Source organism: Chiloscyllium plagiosum, unplaced genomic scaffold (genome assembly GCF_037043375.1).
Source record: "Chiloscyllium plagiosum isolate Xiang-an unplaced genomic scaffold, Cpla_swu_hap1 HiC_scaffold_4, whole genome shotgun sequence".
Taxonomy (NCBI): domain Eukaryota; kingdom Metazoa; phylum Chordata; class Chondrichthyes; order Orectolobiformes; family Hemiscylliidae; genus Chiloscyllium; species Chiloscyllium plagiosum.
Genome location: NW_028270142.1, coordinates 90,606,526 through 90,626,767, shown reverse-complemented (window position 1 = coordinate 90,626,767; position 20,242 = coordinate 90,606,526). Strand labels below are relative to the sequence as shown.

The following is a 20,242-nucleotide window of genomic DNA, read 5'->3' as shown; positions in this document are numbered from 1 at the left end:
ACTGCAGATGCTGGAAACCAGATTCTGGATTAGTGGTGCTGGAAGAGCACAGCAGTTCAGGCAGCATCAAAAGGGCTTTTGAAATTCAGGCCGCTTTTTCCCGAAACGTCGATTTCGAAGCTCCTTGGATGCTGCCTGAACTGCTGTGCTCTTCCAGCACCACTAATCCAGAAGTCTCTGAATAGAGCATGCACGCACGCAGCCACAGCCCCACACATAACTTTTTATTGCAACTTTTTGACAGGTTCCACCTTTGCCCTGTGCAGGACAGTGTTGGAGAGATTGTCTGGGGAAGGGGGGGGGTGTGGTTTAGAGTACACCTCTGTGTAGAACTCTGGGGAAAGTGTGGGGAGAGAGAGCGTGGGCAGTCAGTCATTTGGAGACAGTGCTTGTTTATTCACTGTAAACAAAGGACGCGATCACTGTTTGGAAACATGTCTTTGATGTTATGTTTCCATCGGGACCTCAAGATGTCCTTCCGATAATCCGATTTTTGGATAATTGGTATTCGGATAATGGCTGCTGTGTAATATTTTCAAGAGACAAAAAAACGGCAGATGCTGGATTCCAAAATAGACCAGCAGGAGGCTGGAAGAACACAGCAAGCCAGGCAGCAACAGGAGATGGAGAAGTCGACATTTCGGGTGAAACCCTTCTTCAGGACTGGGAGTGGGTGTGGGGGAAGCTGCAGATAAAGGGGGTGGCGGGGGCAGGGTGGTGAAGTGGGGATAGGTGGAGGGTACAACCTGATTGGTCAGCGGGAGGAATGAATACAGTTTGTGGCAGGGAGGACTGGAAGGGAAAGGGAGGGAAGGGGCTTTGCTGGGAAGGGAGTCGGGGGATGGAAAGGGGGTTCTTTGAAATTGGAGAACTCAATGTTAAGTCTTCCTGGCTGTAGGCTGCCCAAGATGAAGTGTTGTTTCTCCAATTTGCAATGCGCTTCATTGAGGCAACGGAGGAGGCCAAGGATGGTCATGTCGGAAAGGGACTGGGAAGGGGAGTTAAAATGGAAGGTGACTTGGAGGCAGTCCTATACATGACCATACCCCACAAGGATGTCCTCCAGACCCTCTGCTTCTTCCTCTCCAACAGACTCACCCAATCCCGCTCCACCAATACCCGCCTCGCCAAACTCGTCCTCACCCTCAGCAATTTTTCTTTTAACTCCTCCCATTTCCTCCAAATCAAGGGGGTGGCTGTGGGCACCCGGATGGACCCCAGCTACGTCTACCTCTTTGTTTGGTATATTGAACAGTCTCTCACTGTGCCCCAAATCTTCCACCGTTACATCAATGACTGCAACGGTGCAGCGTCCTACACCTGGGCTGAACTAGAGCAATTCATTGATTTTGCCTATAACTTCCCGCCCTCAAATTCACTTGGTCCATCTCGGACAACTCCCTCTCCTTTCTAGACCTTACCATCTCCATCTCCTGCGACAGTCTCCAAACAGACGTTTACTACGAACCCACAGACTCCCAAAACTATCTCCACCCGTCCAGTATCCTGCAAGAACTCCGTCCCATTCTTCCAATTCCTTCACCTCTGCCGCATCTGTTCGGACGAGGAGGCATTCCACTCGCGAGCATCCCAGATGTCCACCTATTTCGAACAAAGTGCTTTTCCTCCCTCTATCATCCAGGCAGCCCTCTGCCACACCACCTCCATTCCCTGTTCCACTGCTCTAATTCTCCCCCCACCCCATGCATTAAAGACAAAGTCCCTCTTGTCCTCAGCTACCACCACACCAGTCTCCGCATTCAACATATCATCCTTAAACACTTCGGCCAACTCCAGCAAGACCTCACCACCAAGAACATCTTCCCCTCCCCACTGCTCTCTGCCTTCCGCAAGGACCATTCCCTTTGACACTCCTTGGTTTGCACCATTCTGTCCACTAGCATCCCCCCCCCCAAAAAAACCCAGGTACCTTCCCCTGCAACTGGAAAAGACACAAAACCTGCCGGTACACCACCTTCCCTCACCTCCATCCAGGGCCCCAATCAGTCCTTCAGGTGAGACAGAGGTTCACCTGCTTCTCTTCCAACCTAGTTTACTGCATCAGATGCTCCTGATGTGATCTTCTCTACCTTGGGCAAACTGAGTGTAAACTTAGGGAATGGTTCATCAAGAATGGCAGCCATGTCCACAGGGGCCGACAGGACCTCCCAGTCACTGTCCATTTTAATTCCCCTTATCACTCCTTTTCCGATATGACCTGGGCTTCCTCCATTGCAGCAATGATGCACACCATAAATTGGAGGAAAAACACCTCACCTTCCACCTGGGCAGCCTACAGCCCGGAGGACTCAACATTGAGTTCTCCAATTTCTCCAACCCTCCCTTCCCATCCACCGACTCTCTTTCCAGCCCATCCTGCTCCCTTCCACTCCTCCTTGCCGCCAACCATATTCATTCCTCCCATTGACCAACCAGATCATACCCTCTACCTGTCTTCACTTATCCCCACTTCACCACCCTGCCCCCGCCACCCCTTTATCTACAGCTCCCCCTACACCCACCCCCAGTCCTGAAGAAGGGTTACACCCAAAATGTTGGCTTCTCTGTCCTCTGATGCTGTCTGGCTTGCTGTGTTCTTCCAGCCCCCTGCCTGTCTATTGTGTAATTTTTTTCAAAGCATTTTTATAGCTATTCTGATATGTGCTTTCTGTTTGTAATTTTTAAATTGTCATGATCTTGTTAAGAAAATAGTTTTGTTTTGCCGTGCAATTAAAGCAGTAAACCATAGTGTTTATTTACATAAGGACCAGTTTTTAGAAAACATGCACTACCTCTATTTTCCTACACTTTCAAGTTTTACCAGTGCGAATGCAAGCCTGTGTGCTGAGACTGTACTAAGTTAACCGCTTCAGTATGAACTTGTATCCCCCAACTGAGTTATTGCGTGATTGAGCTAGCCATAACAACATAGGATAGTTGTGGCACAAGAAGGGGGCATTCAGCCCATCATGTCAGTGCCAGCCAAAAAAGGGGAAAAGAAAGCTAGCTACCAATTCTAATACCATCTTCCAGCACCTGATATGTAGCCTTACAAGTTGCAACACTTCAGGTGTGGATAAATAAGTTGAGGGTCTTTGCCTCCACCAGCAAATGAGCAGCACTTCTAGAACCCCTTTTTCCTCTCAGTGAAAAGATTTTTTCTTATTCTACCTTCCACCCAATATCTGAAATCAGTGCAATTGGTAACTGATTCTGTCTGCTATGCGAAGTGGGTTTTTGCTATGTGTTCCTCATCATTTTGTGCACCTCAATTAAGTCACCCCTTCAGCCTCCTTGGAGAGCAATCTTTCCTTATCCAATCTTTCTTCTTTCAAATCCTAGCAACATTCTTGTAAATCTCCACTGTACACTCGCCTGAGCAATTATGCTTTTCCTGGAATTCAGAGACTAGAACTGAACACAAAAGTCCAACTGTGGCTTAACCTATGTTTTTTATCATAGTTCCAGCCTTTTGTCCAGTTTCAGCATTGGATCCCTGTGGTTTTTTAAAAAATGTTTATTACTTTGTGCAATAAAAAGAAGTACCACATATTCTTTCTTTACCAGTGAGCTGCCAGTCCTATTATCTTCAAGAACCTGTGGATATGTACTCAAAGAACTCTACGCCTGTCAATATCCTCCTATTTATAATGTAGAATAGAATCATAGGATTCCTACAGTGTGGAAACAGGCAATTTGGCTCATTGTGTCCACAGCAACTCTCTGAAGAGCATCCCACACTGAGCCCTCACTCTGTCCCTGTAACCCTGCATTTCCCATGGCTAATTCAACTAACTTACACATCCTTTGACGTTATGAGCAATTTAGCACAACCAATCCACCTAACCTGCACATCTTTGGAGGGAGGAAACCGAAGAACCTGGAGGAAATCCATGCAGACACAAGGAGAACGTACAAACTCCGCACAGTTGCCCGAAGGTGGAATTGAACCTGGTCCCTGGTGCTATGAGACAGCAGTGCTAACCACTGAGCCACTGTGCTGCCCCTATGTAGTACCTATTTGTTTGTTCTCCCCAAATACATTACCTAACACTTCTCTGGATTGAATTCCATTTGCCACCCTTCCACCGACTGACCCACATTATTGATAACATTCTGGAGTCAATCACTAACCTTATCACTATTGACTGCACGTCAATTTTTTTTGCCATCTGCAAATTTCCCAGTCGTACCTCCCATACTTAACTCCAAATCATTAATACGTACAACAAATAAGGAGTCAAAACTGAGCCCTATGAAGCTCCATTGATGACTGCTTTCAATTCACAAAAACATCCATTGACTGTTACCCTTTATTTCCCATCACTGAACCAATTTTGGGTCCAGCGTCTTACAGTACCTTGAATCGATCAGTCTGCAGTATGAAACCAAGCCAAATTCCAAGTAGACAGCATCCATTGCACACCCCTCATCAAGTCTCCTTGTTAATCCAATTAAGTTGGTAAGGTATGGCCTTCCCTTAATAAAGCCATGCTGAGTATCCCTGTTAATAACATGTCTTTGTATATGTCAGTTTATCCTGCCTCTCAGAATTGATTCTAATAATTTGCCCATCATTGGATATGCTATAATTATTTGGTCTATCCCTGACATCCTTTTAAAACAATGGTATATAATTTGCAGATCTCCAATCCTCTAGTACCTTGCTTATAACTAGTGAAGATAGGAAATTGAACCTCAGATCACGTGTAAATTCGCGCCTGCCTTCCTTTGACAGCCTGTGACGCCAATCATCTGCTGTGTTGATTTATCCAGCTTCAAGGATGTCAATCTCTTCAGTATTTCCTCTTGCATTATGCTTGTGGTATTGAATATTCCACATTCCTCATTAACTAGAATGTCTTCATCAGCCATCATCCTTGTGAAGATAGAGACGAAGTACTCATTAAGAACCTTACCAACATCATCATTATTGGTGCAAAAGTTACCTTGTATATCTGCTTGTTCCTACCCTTTCTCATTATGCTATTACACACAATTTACTGATAAATGCATCTTTATATTTTCCATGGATTTAGCTGCTAATATTTTCTCATTGTTTTCTTAATTTTTTTTACTTCATCCCTCTATTTTGCATATTCCTGTAGGCTTTTTATACTATTAAGCCTTTATGAGTCTTACAGGTAGTTAACTAAAAATTACTGTGACAGCAAGACAGGATAGCATGGTTATTCTTCTTTGATTTAACTACTACTGCAATATTTCTTTTTAAGGTGAGACACAGAGGTACAAGAAAAGTATTTGCAATGAAACTACTCAGCAAGTTTGAGATGATTAAGCGATCTGATTCAGCATTCTTTTGGGAAGAGAGGGGCATCATGGCTTTTGCTAATAGTCCATGGGTTGTACAGGTATTTTAAATTTGTTATTACTATCAATACAATTGTCTTGAGTGGCTTTGAAAATATGTGTATAAATCAAGTTTATTTTATCTGAAAATCCTCATATTTAAATTATTACCAATGATGTTCAAAGTGAAAAATAGTTGTCCTAAATCTGAGAGATTAACAAACAATCAAAACCAACTAAAACTGCACAACTGGTCCCAGATTCGTTCCTGATCTGATGGCATTTATGTTATGTCAGCTGGGACATCACTAGTATGGATTAAGAAAGCAAAAATTTACTGTGATACTATGAATGTGCAAAGGCGCTGTGCATTGCTTGAGATAAGGGCAATAGATTTACAATTTTCCACAATTAAATAATCTGATGACCCATTCATGGTTTACTGATGAATAGTAACTACTATCACAACCTACAAAAGGGAAACTGTTGTATGAGACACTCAATGCAGGAAGCTATCTATGGTTTTTGGAGGGAGGAAAGTTGCAAGGCACACTATTTTCAAAGTTAAAAGTTCCAAATAAAACTATTTTCAACCAGACATGCAGATCATGTCTCTCTAATTCAAGAAGATCTTGAACACAAAATATTGTATTAGACGTAATTCATAACTTACACTGCCCTGTATAATGTTTATGTTGTGTGATTTGCACATTTTGAGTTAATGTAAATATTTATGGAGTGCAGCAATCAAGGATTCTATTCTATATAGATAAAGAGGAATTTGTCCTTCTATTGCACTTCTTGGTTATTCAACTACAAAGATTAACAATTCCAGCTTTACCTCTATGGCAACCATGGCTCAACCAATCAGCACCCTCTTCGTGTGATGTTTAAATTGTTGTTTCCTTTTCAATTTTATTTTCTTGTCTCTCAGCCTTAATTAGTGCAAGATGAAAAAAAATTACATTGTGTCTTTTTATAGCAATAATCAAGCTTGTGGTTTGAATTTGTTTTTAATATCCCTTCTTGTTTGCAAGGTCTGTGCACAGTTTGATTTGATTTTTGATTTGGTTTATTATTGTCACATATCAATATACTGTGAAAAGTATTGTTATACAGGCATATCTTACCTTACCTAAGTATATCAGGGTAACAGAACAGAATGCAAAATATAGTGTTACAGCTACAGAGAAGATGTAGAGAAAGACCAAGTTTAATATATGAGAGCTCTCTTTAAAAGTCTGATAACAGTGGGGAAGAAGCTGTTCTTGAATCTGTTGGTATGTGTTTTCAAGCTTTTGTATCTTCTGCCCAGCAGATTGATTATGTTGGCTGCTTTCCAGTGAGAAGTATAGAATGAATTAACGGATGGAAGGCTGTTTTGTGTGATGGCTGCATACACAACTCTGTAATTTCTTGAGGTTTTTGAAAGAGCAGTTGTCATACTGAGTTCTGATGCTCTGGATAGGATGCTTTCTGTGGAAGTATTGATAAAAACTAGTAAGAAGTCATTGTGGATATGCCAAATTTCCTTAGTCTTCTGAGGTAGAGGCATTGGTGTGCTTTCTTGACCACCTGCACCATTGATATAAGCATGAGTGTGTTCTCCCATCTGCTTCCTGAAGTCAATGGCCAGCTCCTTCATTTTGCGGGCATTGAGGGAGAGATTGCTGTCTTTACAACATGTCGCTAAGCTTTCTATCTCTCTCCTGTACTTTGTCTCATCATTGCTTAAGATCTGACTTACTATAGTCATGAATATTTTGAATGTTATCAGCGAGAGTGGTCCGTAGTACTTAGACATTTCACAAAATGTTTAAGATAGTGTGAAGAAGAGATACAGAGTCATGAAGAATTTCTTGAAGCCTGACAACAATCCAGAAATTAACATATTGAACATTACATAGCTAATTATTCACCAGTTCACATTTATTCTTAAATTCCGAGATCTTATTTGAGTGTATGCCAAGAGTTTACAGACATTTTTGTTTCTGTTGAAGATATTTTTCAGTTTAGTACCTTTACTGAGGACTTTTTAATGTTGTACAGAAGAAAGCCACCAAAAGATTAACTCCCTTTCAGGAGCCGGCATTACATTACTAGATTGTGAATAAAATGACACAATAGTCACAGAGTCATCGAGCGACACAGCATGGAAACAGACCCTTCAGTTCAACTTGTCCATGCTGACGCGATATTATATATTAATCCAGTCCCATTTGCCAATGTTTGGCCCAAATCCCTCTAAACCGTCCTATTCATATACCCATCCAGATGCCTTTTAAATATTGCAATTGAACCAGCCTCCTCCACTTCCTCTGGCAGTTCATTCCATACACACATCACCCTCTGTGTGAGAAAGTTGCCCCATAGATCCCTTTTAAATCTGCTCCCCCGTCCCCCCTCCCACCATGATATTTACTTCCTTTTCTTGTTAGCATTCTGTTCTGTTTCATGCTATCATATCTTTTATCATTTAATCACTCTGACCTTCTACCTAATTGCATTTTTGTTCTTTATTCCCTTTTTTCCTTTCTCTTTCCTTTTCATGTAGTGCTACATCTTTAATCTTTTGCCAGTTTTTATGTAAGGTCATTAACTATTGCTGAAAGTAAATAATTATGAAGCTTTTAATTTGAATGCAGCTGGACAAATATAAGAATTATCCATTTCAAGTGCTCTCAACAATTTATACTGCAAGAGCACAGAGGTGCTGATTAGTTTGCAAGTTCACTAATTGGCTGAGGCATTGCCATGAAAATGTAACAGGAAACTCAACAAATTTCTCGGTAATTCAAAATAGGCACAAATCTTGAACATATTTTGTTGGCTGTGTTTGCTGACAGCAGTGCATGTATGCTGTACACCCTTGTAAATCCCGTGTGCACATACAATTGGTTTTGGAGGGATATGGCTTGCGAGGAGATTGGGACAGAGAAGGGAGCAAAGTGGGAACCCAGGTGGAGGTGAAATCAGCGCTCTGGACGAGGGACCAGGGTGAAGGCATGGGTAGGAAGGGAGCCAGGAGACAGGGGGGGTGGGAGAGAACTGGGAGAAAGTCTCCTGGTACCTGGGCCCTCACTTTGCCCAACTGATCTATTCTCTCTCTTTCTTCAGCCATGTTGTTTTCTCTTTTCCATCACTCCTCTGCCCAACCTTGTTGTTTCTCTCCACGCACCCCCCTTCCGAGACCCATTGAGATGTCGCACCTGTTTTGTGCATATGCACAGTGTGGAATTTGCACATGATACAATGAAGCATAGAGTCTGGAGCTATGCACATGTGCAGTTAACCTGCAGTTCTGGTGTCAGCAGGCAATGCCTATTTTATTTGCAGTGAACAGATCCCAATGTATGAATGTATGCCATTGCTAGAAAATGTTTTAGACATGGCTCTAAATGTTTGACTGTTTATGTTGAACTGCTTTTCTTATAGCAAAGAATACAGTCCTGATTGTTCAGCAAATGGTGCCCAATCACGGAATCACATTTGATGTTTTGTTTTGGGTTTTTCAGATGGAAGCCAGTTGTGTACTGTCTTTACATGCCTACTTTACACAACCATAGGAACATGTTGCTTTAATCAGCCAATTGTTGGTGCCTGGTATCTCAGACAATGAATTTCAATGTTGTGATAATCAGAATTTTTGGGGGGGCTGACAGCGGAACCTGTCGTTGTAAAATGCCACTCATGTAGACTCATCATTACAGCAATATGAAATTGCTTGCTTTATCTGTTCAAATTTTTTTAAATTTTGCCTTTCCAGAGTAATCTGAGGTAAACGGAGATCTTTGTTGGTTTGAAAGTTGCAGTCTTTGGCCCATTTGTAAGTTTGCAATTTACATAGCAAATAGTGATCTTATCAAGAAAGCTGCATTTATATATTTAGTCAAGGATGAGAAATTTCCACCAAATCTTGGACTTTCACCATTGGGGATTTGGAAATCATCCATTCAGAATTCTTTGATCCAACCTTCGGAAAGTTTTAACAGATAGTCACTTGGAACATGTCGTTTCTCACATATCTTTGTTGATTTCTGACCAGTCAGACTGAAAGCAATCAGAACTCTGTGATACAACTCTGTCAGTTTCATTCAATTTTAACTTGGCTGGCTTGAAAGGCAGCTTAATCCATTTGAGTGTGAGTTACCTGTCAAACTGTAAAACAGCCAATCAGGATGCGCTGTTGGCAATTGTTAGTCTTTGTTTAAAAAGGAACATCAAAGTGACAGTTACTAACAGTGGGAACTGAGTGCTTTGCAATAATTGGAGGTAGGTGAGAGAGAGAAGTAAACAGCTTTTTCTCCAATCATAGGTTCAGTCATTTCCCTCTCTCAGCTGCAGAATCTTCTCCAATCACAATTTGCAGCTGAGACCTGGACAAGTAATTCAGCATTTGGGCACGAAGGAACAGAAGCAATGATTGGTCAGCTCTGGACTGACAGGTTGAAAAGCATTGAGGTCCCTGAGCACCCAGATAGAGAAAGAAGACTTGCAAGGAGAACAAGTAAAAGTTGGAAGTGAGGGGTACATCTTGGTATGATGAAAATTGAAGAGGTCATGAAATAGTGGGGATGAGGAAATTTAAGGAGGTCAGTTGAAGAAAGTTGGAACAGCACGAGCTGCACGGAGAGGGTCTATTGGCTACATCATCTGTTTGGGCATGCAGAATGATTCAGCCAGTCCTTGGTTGCATATCCACAACTAAATATACATTATTACATGTGAGTCTGTGATTGGGCAGCAATTGCAGTAGAATCTTGAATCAACTTGCTAATCATTCAGTACCTTTTTCTCTGTTAATTTAAATTGCTGTGAGGATTTTAAATTTGAAATTCTTGTGTTTATCCTAATGAGTGCATAACAAAAAGTTTTGGCAACGTGTTTCCCTTTACAGCAATACTGAATGTCATGGTCCTGAAGAATAAATTCTTATATCTCATCACAGATGCTGAACATTTCCAGAATTTTCTATTTTCATTTACAGCATGTGCAGAAATTTGTTTTTGATGCAACGTGAGTGATATTCTCATTTGCATAGTATGTAATAGCGATGCTACTCTTGACAATGTGGTATTATGAATTCATAAATGTATTGTTATTCTATAAATAGCTATCCTATGCATTCCAAGATAACCGCTATCTCTACATGGTGATGGAGTATATGCCTGGTGGGGATCTCGTAAATTTAATGAGTAACTACGATATGCCTGAAAAATGGGCCAGGTTTTATACAGCAGAGGTTGTGCTTGCCCTGGATGCCATTCATTCTATGGGTTTCATTCACAGGTAATAAATCATCCTCCGATAGTTATTTTTACTTCTAAATTGAACTGATAACCAAATTTCTTGCAGCTGTATTTATGGTTTTAATGTCTTATAGAGTGTGTAGACAGATTCACATCACCAGCATGTGTGTGAGTTTTGGTACCACAGTGGTAACATCTTTATCTTGGTCAGAAAGTTGCATGTTTAACTGCTGCTCCAGAGACTTGAGTACGAGCTCCAGCCAACAGTAATGAGGAATGCTGCACTCTCATTGATATCATATTTTGGATGAGACATTAAACTTCGGTCTTGTTTGACCTCTGAGACAGTCGCAGAAGATCCATGACACTACCTTGAAGAAAAGCAGGAAAATTCTCCCTGCTTATCTGTCAATACTTGTACTTCATTTATCCAACATCACTAAAACAGACCGGTTCATTATTATCACATCAATTTTTTTTTCTGGCCATTATCAGCAGTCATATTAATGACGTGACAATAGTGAACAGATACCAAGAAAATGTCATTAACTGTAAAGAGCTTTGGGCCATCCTAAGGTTGTGAATTAAACTGCATTATTTGTCTTGGAGTGCATGTAATTGTGCATGTTGTGTGTACCATGCGTCTAAATTACATGTTTGCAAGAACTTTGATTATTAGCATTTAAGCTACCCTTTTATTTTATTATAAAAGTGTTTTTTTTGCTTTTTTTATCAGAGATGTGAAGCCAGATAATATGTTGCTTGACAAAGCTGGTCACTTAAAATTGGCAGATTTTGGAACTTGCATGAAGATGAATAAAGTAAGTCACCTTATCCCATGTTGGATAATTTGTCATTGAAAACGTGTTAATCTCTAATTTTTTTTCTGAATCTGGCGTTTCAAAGTTTGATGAAGTGACCTGATTTTTTTTCTTATCTTGATATCTGAATTACATAATCAACCATTACTGTGTCTTTGAGTAATACAGGATATATTTATTGCTAAGTGTAATGCTTTCCAAGGATCAGATGACAACGCACTGCTTGTGTTTTAATCACATTTTCCGAACTTGGTGAAAATATCCCAGCTCATAGATGTTTTGTGACTTCTGTATTGATTTGGACTTGCTTAGGAAATGTATTACATCGGATATAGAGCAAAGAAACAGGCCTTTCAACTCAGCCAGTTTATGCCAGTTATGCTGTAATTGAGCATGTCATCTTTTCTACTTTAAATCTACCATCATAACCGTTTATTCCTTTCTTCCTCATGTAGCTGTCTGGCTCCATAAGCAAATGAGAACAGGACATATGAAATAGGAGTAAGATCGGGCCATTTGATCCCACTAGCCTGTCCCCACCATTCAATAAATGCATTACTGATCCAACTGTTGCCTTAACTCCACTTTTCTGCCTACCATCTAAAGCCCTTCACTTCCTTGTAACTGTCCAACTCAGTTTTCTATATGTCACATGACCCAGCCTACACTGCTGTCCGGAGTAATCAAAGATTAACAGCCTCAAGACAAGAAATTCTGGATCATTTCCATCTTAGGCAAGAGACCCAATATTTTGGAACTGTGCCTCCAAATTCTCAGATCCTATGTGTCCTACCCTGCCAAGACTACAATAACTTTTTAAAATCTAACGAGGATAGACTCAACCTTTCTTCATAAGTCAACCCTTTCAACCCAAAATCAACCTTCTCTGATTTGTCTCCAATGCGAACATACCTCAAATAAAGAAATCAAAACTGTACATGTTCTCTGCACCTGTTCTCATCATTCTCTGTATAGTTGTAGCAAGAATTCCCTACTTTCATATTCCATCTACTTTCTAATAAGACCAATATTCCATTTGTCTTCCTAATTTCTTGTTGTACCTACATGCTAGCCTCATGTGATTTGTGGACACTGGTATCAGGATCTTTCTGTATTTCAAGATTTATAGTTTATCTGCATTAAATAATAATCTGTTTTTCTATTCTTCCCACCATTGTACAAAAATCCATATTTTCCCACATGACGTACCACCCATCAATTTCTTTGCTCATTCACCTAACCTGTCTGAATCCCTATGCAAATTCTGATTCACCCTCCCAACTTGATTTCCTATTTATATTGGTACTGAGATTTGTTCCTCACCCAAGTCATTAATAAAGCTTGTGAATTGATTTGGACTTGTATGAGAAATGTATTACATATGATATGGAGCAAAGAAACAGCACTGATCCCCTGTGGAGTTACAGTTCATCACATGAATATAACCCATTTAAACTAAGTCTGTTTTCTGTCCGTCATTCATTCCTTTATCCATAAGAACTCAGAGCAAAAGTAGGGAATTTAGCCCCTTTGAATTTGCTCCACCATTCAATATGGTCATGGTGGATCTGACATCAGACTCGACTCCACTTTCCTGATTTAAAATATTAAAAATATGTCTATTTTCTCCTCAAATTTATTCAGTGTCCTGTAATCCACCACATTCTGGGATAGTGAATTCTACAGATTCACGACTCTTTAAGAAAAGTAGTTTCTCTTCATCTCTGTTTTAAATCTGTTACCCCTTATCCTAAAACTGCAACCTCTCTTTCCAGATTGACTCATAAGAGGAAATGTCCTTTCTACATCCATGTTGTGGATCCCCTTAGCATCTTACTTACCTCAGATCTTCTCCTAGTCTTCTAAACTTTCAAGAGTATAGGCCTAAACTGCTCAAGCTTACTTCCTAAGACCTCTTATCTCTGAACTCAATCTAGTAGACCTCCTCTGAACTATCTTAGTGCAACTGCATTCCTCCTCAAGGGAACCAAAATTGTATGTTGTATTCAAGGTGTCATCTGACTAATACCTTTTACAGTTGCATTCACTGTACTTTACTACTTTTATCTCCATTCCTTTAGCCAAAAGTCCATTTGCTTTCCTTAATACCTGCTGTACTAGTTTTCTGCAGTTCATGCACAAGGACACCCAGATCTCTCTACACCAAAGCTCTGTAAAGTTTCTCTCCATTTGGATAATAAGTTGTCTTTCTATTTTTGCGACCAAAATGGATAACCTCACACTTCATTTCTCAGACAATTGACTATAGGAGTTGGGATGTTATGTTGCAACTGTATTGAAAGCTTTGAGAAGCTGGATCGGCTAGGACTTTTGCTCCCTGGAGCATAGACGGTTGAGGGATAACATAGAACAGTAAAGCACAGGACAGGTCCTTCAGCCGATGTTGTTCTGGTCTTTGATCCTAATCGAAAATCAGACTAACCTACATACCCTTCATTGTACTAACTTCCACATGCCTATCCAAGAGTTGCTTAAATGTCCCTAACATATCTGACTCTACTACCACTGCTGGCAGTGCATTCCACACACCCACCACTCGCCGAGTAAAGAACCTACCTCTGACATCTCCCCTAAACCTTACTCCAATTACCTTAAAATTATGCCCCTCGTGATCGACATTTCCGCCATAGGAAAATGTCTCTGGCTATCCACTCTGTCTAGCCTCTTAACATCTTGTACACCTATATCAAGTCACATCTTATCCTTCTTTGATCCAATGAGAAAAACCCTAGCTCCCTAAACCCTTCTTCATAAGACATGCCCTCCAATCCAGTTAGCATCCTGGTAAATCTCCTCTGCACCCTCTGTAAAGCTTCCATATCTTTTCTATAATGAGGCGACCAGAACTGAACACAATATTCCAAGTGTGGTCTAACCAGGATACTATAGAACATAACCTCAGTACTCTTAAACTCAATCCCCCTACTAATGAAAGCCAGCACACCATATGCCTTCTTAACAACACTTAAAGAGGTTTACAAACATATTATGTGAGGGGCATGGATAAGGTAAATAGCAAAGGTCTTTTCCCTAGGGTAGGGGAGTTTAAAACTAGAGGCATAATTTTAAGGTGAGGGGGAAAGATTTAAAATGGACCTGAGGGACAACCTTTTTCACATAGAGAGTGATTTGTATGTGGAATGAACTCCCAGAGGAAGTGGTAGATGCAGGTGCAGTTGCAACAAATAAAAAATATTGGACAGGTACATGAATTGGAAAGGGTTAGAGGGCTTTGGAGGCAAGTAAAGGCAAATGGGACTAGTTTAGTTTCGGAAATTTAGTCAGCATGCACAAGTTGGACCGAAGGGTCTGTTTCTGTGCTGTATGACTCTATGCCTATGACTCTATCCACATTTAATTCCATCTGCCAAATTTTGGCCTATCCATATTCAATTGTAAATTTCCTATTCATTTATTGCAACTTACTTTCCCATCCATTTTAGTGTCATATGCAAATTTGGTCATATTCCTACATCCATGTCATTTACAAAGATTGTACATAGTTAGGACCCAGGACCAAATCCTGTGGCACCCCATTTCCTATCAGAAAAATATCCATTTATTCCAACTCTGCTTTCTGTTCATTGGCCAACTCTCTATCCAAGCTTATAAATTACCCCTAGCTCCATGTGATCTTACCTTGTGAATTAGTCTTAAGTGGGACCTTATCAAATGCTTTCTCAAAGTCTAGCTATATTACATCTAGCTATTATCCACTTTGCATGTTACATCTTTGACGAACTCTAGAAAATTAATTAAACCCGATTTACCCTTCATAAAACTATGCTGACTGATGGATTGCATTTTGAGTTTCCAAATGTCCTGTTATTACTTCCTTAATAATGGACTGTAATAAATTCGAGGAGAAAGTGAGGTCTGCAGATGCTGGAGATCAAAGTTGAAACTTTATTGCTGGAACAGCACAGCAGGTCAGGCAGCATCCAGGGAACAGGAGATTCGACGTTTCGGGCACAGGCCCTTCTTCAGGAATGAGCAGAGAGTGTTCAGCAGGAGAAGATAAAAGGTAGGGAGGAGGGACTTGGAGGAGGGGAGTTGGAAATGTGAATTTCCAACTCCCCTCCTCCAAGTCCCTCCTCCCTACCTTTTATCTTCTCCTGCTGAACACTCTCTGCTCATTCCTGAAGAAGGGCCTGTGCCCGAAACGTCGAATCTCCTGTTCCCTGGATGCTGCCTGACCTGCTGTGCTGTTCCAGCAATAAAGTTTCAACTGTAATAAATTCAACAACACGTTAAACTAACTGGTCTGTAGTTTACTATTTTATGCCTGTGTGCGATCTTATAAGGAAGTGTTATAATAGCATTTTTCAAATCTGCTGGAATCTTTCCTGTATCCTAGAAACTTTGGAATATAATAATAATAAATTATTATTAATTAAACTAATATTATAAGAATATTATTAAGCTGGAGAGGGTTCAGAAAAGATTTGCCAGGATGTTGCCAGGAGTAGAGGGATTGAGTTATAAGCAGAGATTGGCTAGGCTAGGATGTTGAGAGGTGACCTTCTGGAAGTTTGTAAAATAATGAGGGTACAGATTAGGTGAATAACAGGTATCATTTCTCTAGGGTGGGGGATTCAAGACTCGGGACCATATTGTTAAGGTGAGAGGAGCAACATTTTTACTCAGAGTGGTTCATGTATGGAGTGAATTTCCAGGAGTAGTAGTGGATGCGGGTAAAGTGAGAATTTTTAAAAGATGTTTGGATAAGTCCATGAATAATTAAAATAAGAAATATTTTGAGGGATATGGGTCAAGTACAAGCAGGTGGGACTAGTTTAGTTTGGGATTATGGTTGGAATGGACTGGTTGAATTGAAGGATCTGTTTCCATGCTGTATGACTCTGTAACTCCTCGACCTCTGCCATCACTTCTTTTAAGATCATAGGATGTAGGCCATCAGTTCCTGGGGACCTGACTGCCTCTAATCCCAATAGTTTGCTTGGTAATTTATTCCTAGTGACCATAATTGTTTTAAGTTTCTCCCTTTCTACAATGCCTGCATTACCTGTTACTATTGGGATAATATTAGAGTTCTCCACTGTGAAAACTGAGGCAAAACTTTGGTTAAGTGTCTCCACCATTTCTCTGTTCCCTATTATTAACTCCCCAGTCTCATTCTGCAAGGGATCAACTTTTAGTTTAGCTACTCTTATCCTTTTTGCATACTTTTGCTATCCATTTTTTAATCTTCTGCTATTTTCTTTAATAAATTACCTTTACTCCTTTTATGACTATTTCAGTAACCAGTTGTTGATCTTTAAAAGTATACCAATCTTCCAGCCTGCCACTTGTCTTTGTAATATGGAATGCTTTATTTTTTGTCCTAATGTTATCTTCAACTTCCTTGCTTGGTTATGTTTTTTTTTCTCTCTCTTAGAATATTTCTTTGACAAATGGTTTAGTTGGGAGGAATTGAATATCTCTTGAAATATCTACTACTGCTCATCAACTATTCTACCTTTTATTTTTTATGCCAGACTACTCGGATCAAATCTGTCCTCATGCCTATGTAATAACCTTTGTTAAACTCCAGAACATTAGTGTGGGACCCCAGTTTCTCACCCTCAAACTGAATTGCTCATATATTGCCTCCCAATATAAGCTTTTATATTTTGCAGTAACTATTTCTATGACAGGAAATCCAAATGCGCTAAATTTATTGAGCCTGCTTTATCCATCATACTTGTGACATCCACGGAGAATTCTAATAAATTTGTGATATTTGTTTTGTATATACTGTGTATGCAGATGCACGCTATTCTCACCAGCCTTTAAATGATAAATTTTCGTTTGAATTCCCTGTTGTAAAATGCTATTATATTATGCTTACATGTTATTATGACAGCCTCTTGTGCTTTTTATTATAATAGGGAACATTCTGTCCATATGCAAAACATTTGATCATTTGAAATATTTTTGAGGTTACCCAGTGCCTTTTCTCGAGAGAAGATCCAGCCTGTCAGTAATGTGCATATCCATTGTTGCGAAGTTGTGTAGAGTACTTGTAGTTGGAAGGCAAGAGGTTAGAATTTGTTTTTAAAAATGATTGGGTTGGAGGGGGGTGGGGAGGAGAGAAGAGTGTGTGGTCCCTTTAAGAAGTGATGTGCTTTTCAAAGCTTGGAGATTTAAAAAAAAGTCTAAGTAGCTGTAGATGCACAGTCAGTTCTGATATTGAAACATATGTATCAATTGGCTCTGCGGCTGGCAACCTAGGCTAGTTTTGATGTTAAGGCAACCAGCTTGAATATTAGCCAATTAATTTAAACCAGGGCCAAACACAATTGAATTTTAATCTGATGGTTTTGGCTACCTCGGTTGTAAAGAAATTAATTGGACATCAAAGGTATAGAAAATGAGGGTATTTTGAAAATCGGGATGAGAGCAACCTTACCTCCACAACACCATGCAACTCTGATTTCGCCCTTGCAAATCTTTCCTCCACTCTTTTCAGTATCTCTGTGTCTTCTTAGTAACATGGTGACCAGTCTTGCCATACTGTAATGTTTCTGAGCAAGATGCTTTACAGGTTTAATATAACTTGCCCACTTTTAAATCTCTCTCTCTAGGCAAAAAACCCAAATCTTGCTTTGCTTTTTTTCAGTAATAGCCTTACTAAGCTGTGGCACAACGTTTAGTGATTGATGTATTTGTATTCTGAGGTTCTTTAGTGCTTCTACCCCATCTAGACTTTCATCTTGCAAGTCATAAGTGACCTCCTTGTTTTACCAATCAGTTTTATCACACATTTATCTGTGATTTGTTAATTATTTGCCGGAGCTGCAAGTTAAGTAATGTCTCCCTGTAATTTGTCACAGTCTTCACTGACTCCTATGAATGTTAGTAATAATTCTTTCTGGCTTACGAAGATCTGCATTTTCATTGTCTTTCTGTCATGCGTGTACTTCTCTTATTTGTTCATGTGTATTCAAATCTAAATTCCTCTGATACTGCAGAAGGAAGGAATGTAGATCTTCTTGTTATGCATGTGTTGGTTAGAAGCTTTTCTCCTACTCCTGTTACCTATATTTATTGCTGGTGCTTATAGTTTATTCATTCATGGGGTGGCAATTATTACCCATCCTTTATTGCCTTTGAGAAGATATCAGCCTCTTCTTTAAACAGCAGCAATCCATTGGGTGCAGGTAGACCTATTGTGCTGATAACGAAGGAGTTCCGGGTTCTTCGCCCAGTGACTGAAGGAATGACAATACGGTGCCAAGTTGTTTGTGACTTGGAAAGGAGCTTGCAATTGGTCATTTTCCCATGTATCTGCTGCCCATTTCGTTGAATGTGGACGTGTTTGTAGGTTTGAAGGGTGTTTGGAGCAAAGCTTGACAAATTTCTGTGGTGCATGTTAGATGATACAGACAGCTGATATTGGGTGCTGGTGATAGAGCAAGTGAATATTTAACATGGTGGGTGGAATGCCAGTTGAACGGACTGCCACTCGAGTGGACTGCATAATTCTGCAGCACTTGCATTCCACACTATTTTATGCAGCGACTGTATTTATGTGTTTGCTCCAGTTAAATTTCTAGTCAGTAGTGACCTTAGAATTCCACATGATGGTACTTCTGTTGCAGTTGTTCTTCTCTCCCTAGATACACTGAAAATGAAGTTCAGGCATTTGCATTTTAAAGTGGTGTATATTAATGATTTTTTTTTGTTGGTAATTTAAAATCTGTCTATCTGCTGAAATTTATTCAGTGTCCCAGTGTTCACTTCACTCTGGGGCAGTGAATGCCACAGATTCACAAGCTTTTGAGAGAAGTAATTTGTCCTCATCTTTGTACTATATCTGCCTTAAGTTATGACCTCTCATCCGAGATTGTCCCATAAGGAGTAACATATACTTGTAAATCGCCTTTAGCATCTTGTGTACCTGAATTAAATCCCCTCTCATTCTCCTAAACTTTAAAGAATATTGGCCTAAGCTTATTAATTTCTGCTCATAAGAAAAACTCCTCATCTCTGGAATTAATCTACTGAACCTTCTCTGAAATGCTTCCAATGCAATTACATCATTCATCAAGTAAGAGACCAAACTGTATAGGAGCAACTTACTCGGAGATTCTGGAATCTGCACTGAAAACAAAAAATGCTGGAGTTCACAGCAGGTCAGGCACAGCATCCGTGGAGAGAAAGCAAGATGACATTTCGAGTCTAGTTGACTCTTCATCAGAGCTGATGTGAAGTATGGAAGGGGTAGCATTTATGCAAGAGTTGATGAGGTGAGGGATGGGGGGAGGTGTAGGTGTGGAGTACTGGGGGAGAAAGGATGTTGATAATTCAAATCCAGTGATTTTAATGACCTCTCATCACTTAATCTGAACTCTTCAGCCTCTCCCTACTATTGCATAAATGCTGCCCCCTCCACACTTCGTGATAGCTCTGTGATGAAGAGCTGTCCATACACGAAATGTTGGCCTGCTTTCTCAGCAAAACTTGTATGCAGCGCTCCAGGTGCTGTCTCACCAATGCCTTGTAAAGTTGCAGCAAAACTTCCCTACTTCTATGCTCTGTTCCTTTAACAATAAATGTCAAAATTCCATTTACTCTGCTTATTCCTGCATATGACCTTTCTGCAATTAGTGCGCAAGGAAACTCAGTACTGAAGCATTTTGAATTTTCTCTCCATTTAAATAGTAAGTTGTCTTAGAATAAATAAGTCGTTTATTTCCAGCTTGCTTGAAGAGGAGCTTAAATGCTGATAAAAACTCACTGTGAAAATTTACAAAATTCCTTCAAGCTTTATACAGATTACTGCCTGCACATCACAATTACAATTATAATCCCCACACTTCACTTTCTATATGTCTC

At 40.1% G+C, this 20,242-nt stretch overlaps 1 protein-coding gene across 1 annotated transcript in view; it reads left to right on the top strand.

The window, feature by feature from the left end:
- Nucleotides 1-20,242, top strand: part of rock1 (Rho-associated, coiled-coil containing protein kinase 1) — a 207,983-nt gene that overhangs the window by 62,718 nt on the left and 125,023 nt on the right. The window contains exons 4-6 of the mRNA XM_043688241.2: nt 5,235-5,372; nt 10,424-10,599; nt 11,296-11,380. Coding sequence (XP_043544176.2) covers nt 5,235-5,372; nt 10,424-10,599; nt 11,296-11,380 — 399 coding nt within the window. The remainder of the gene's footprint in view (nt 1-5,234; nt 5,373-10,423; nt 10,600-11,295; nt 11,381-20,242) is intronic.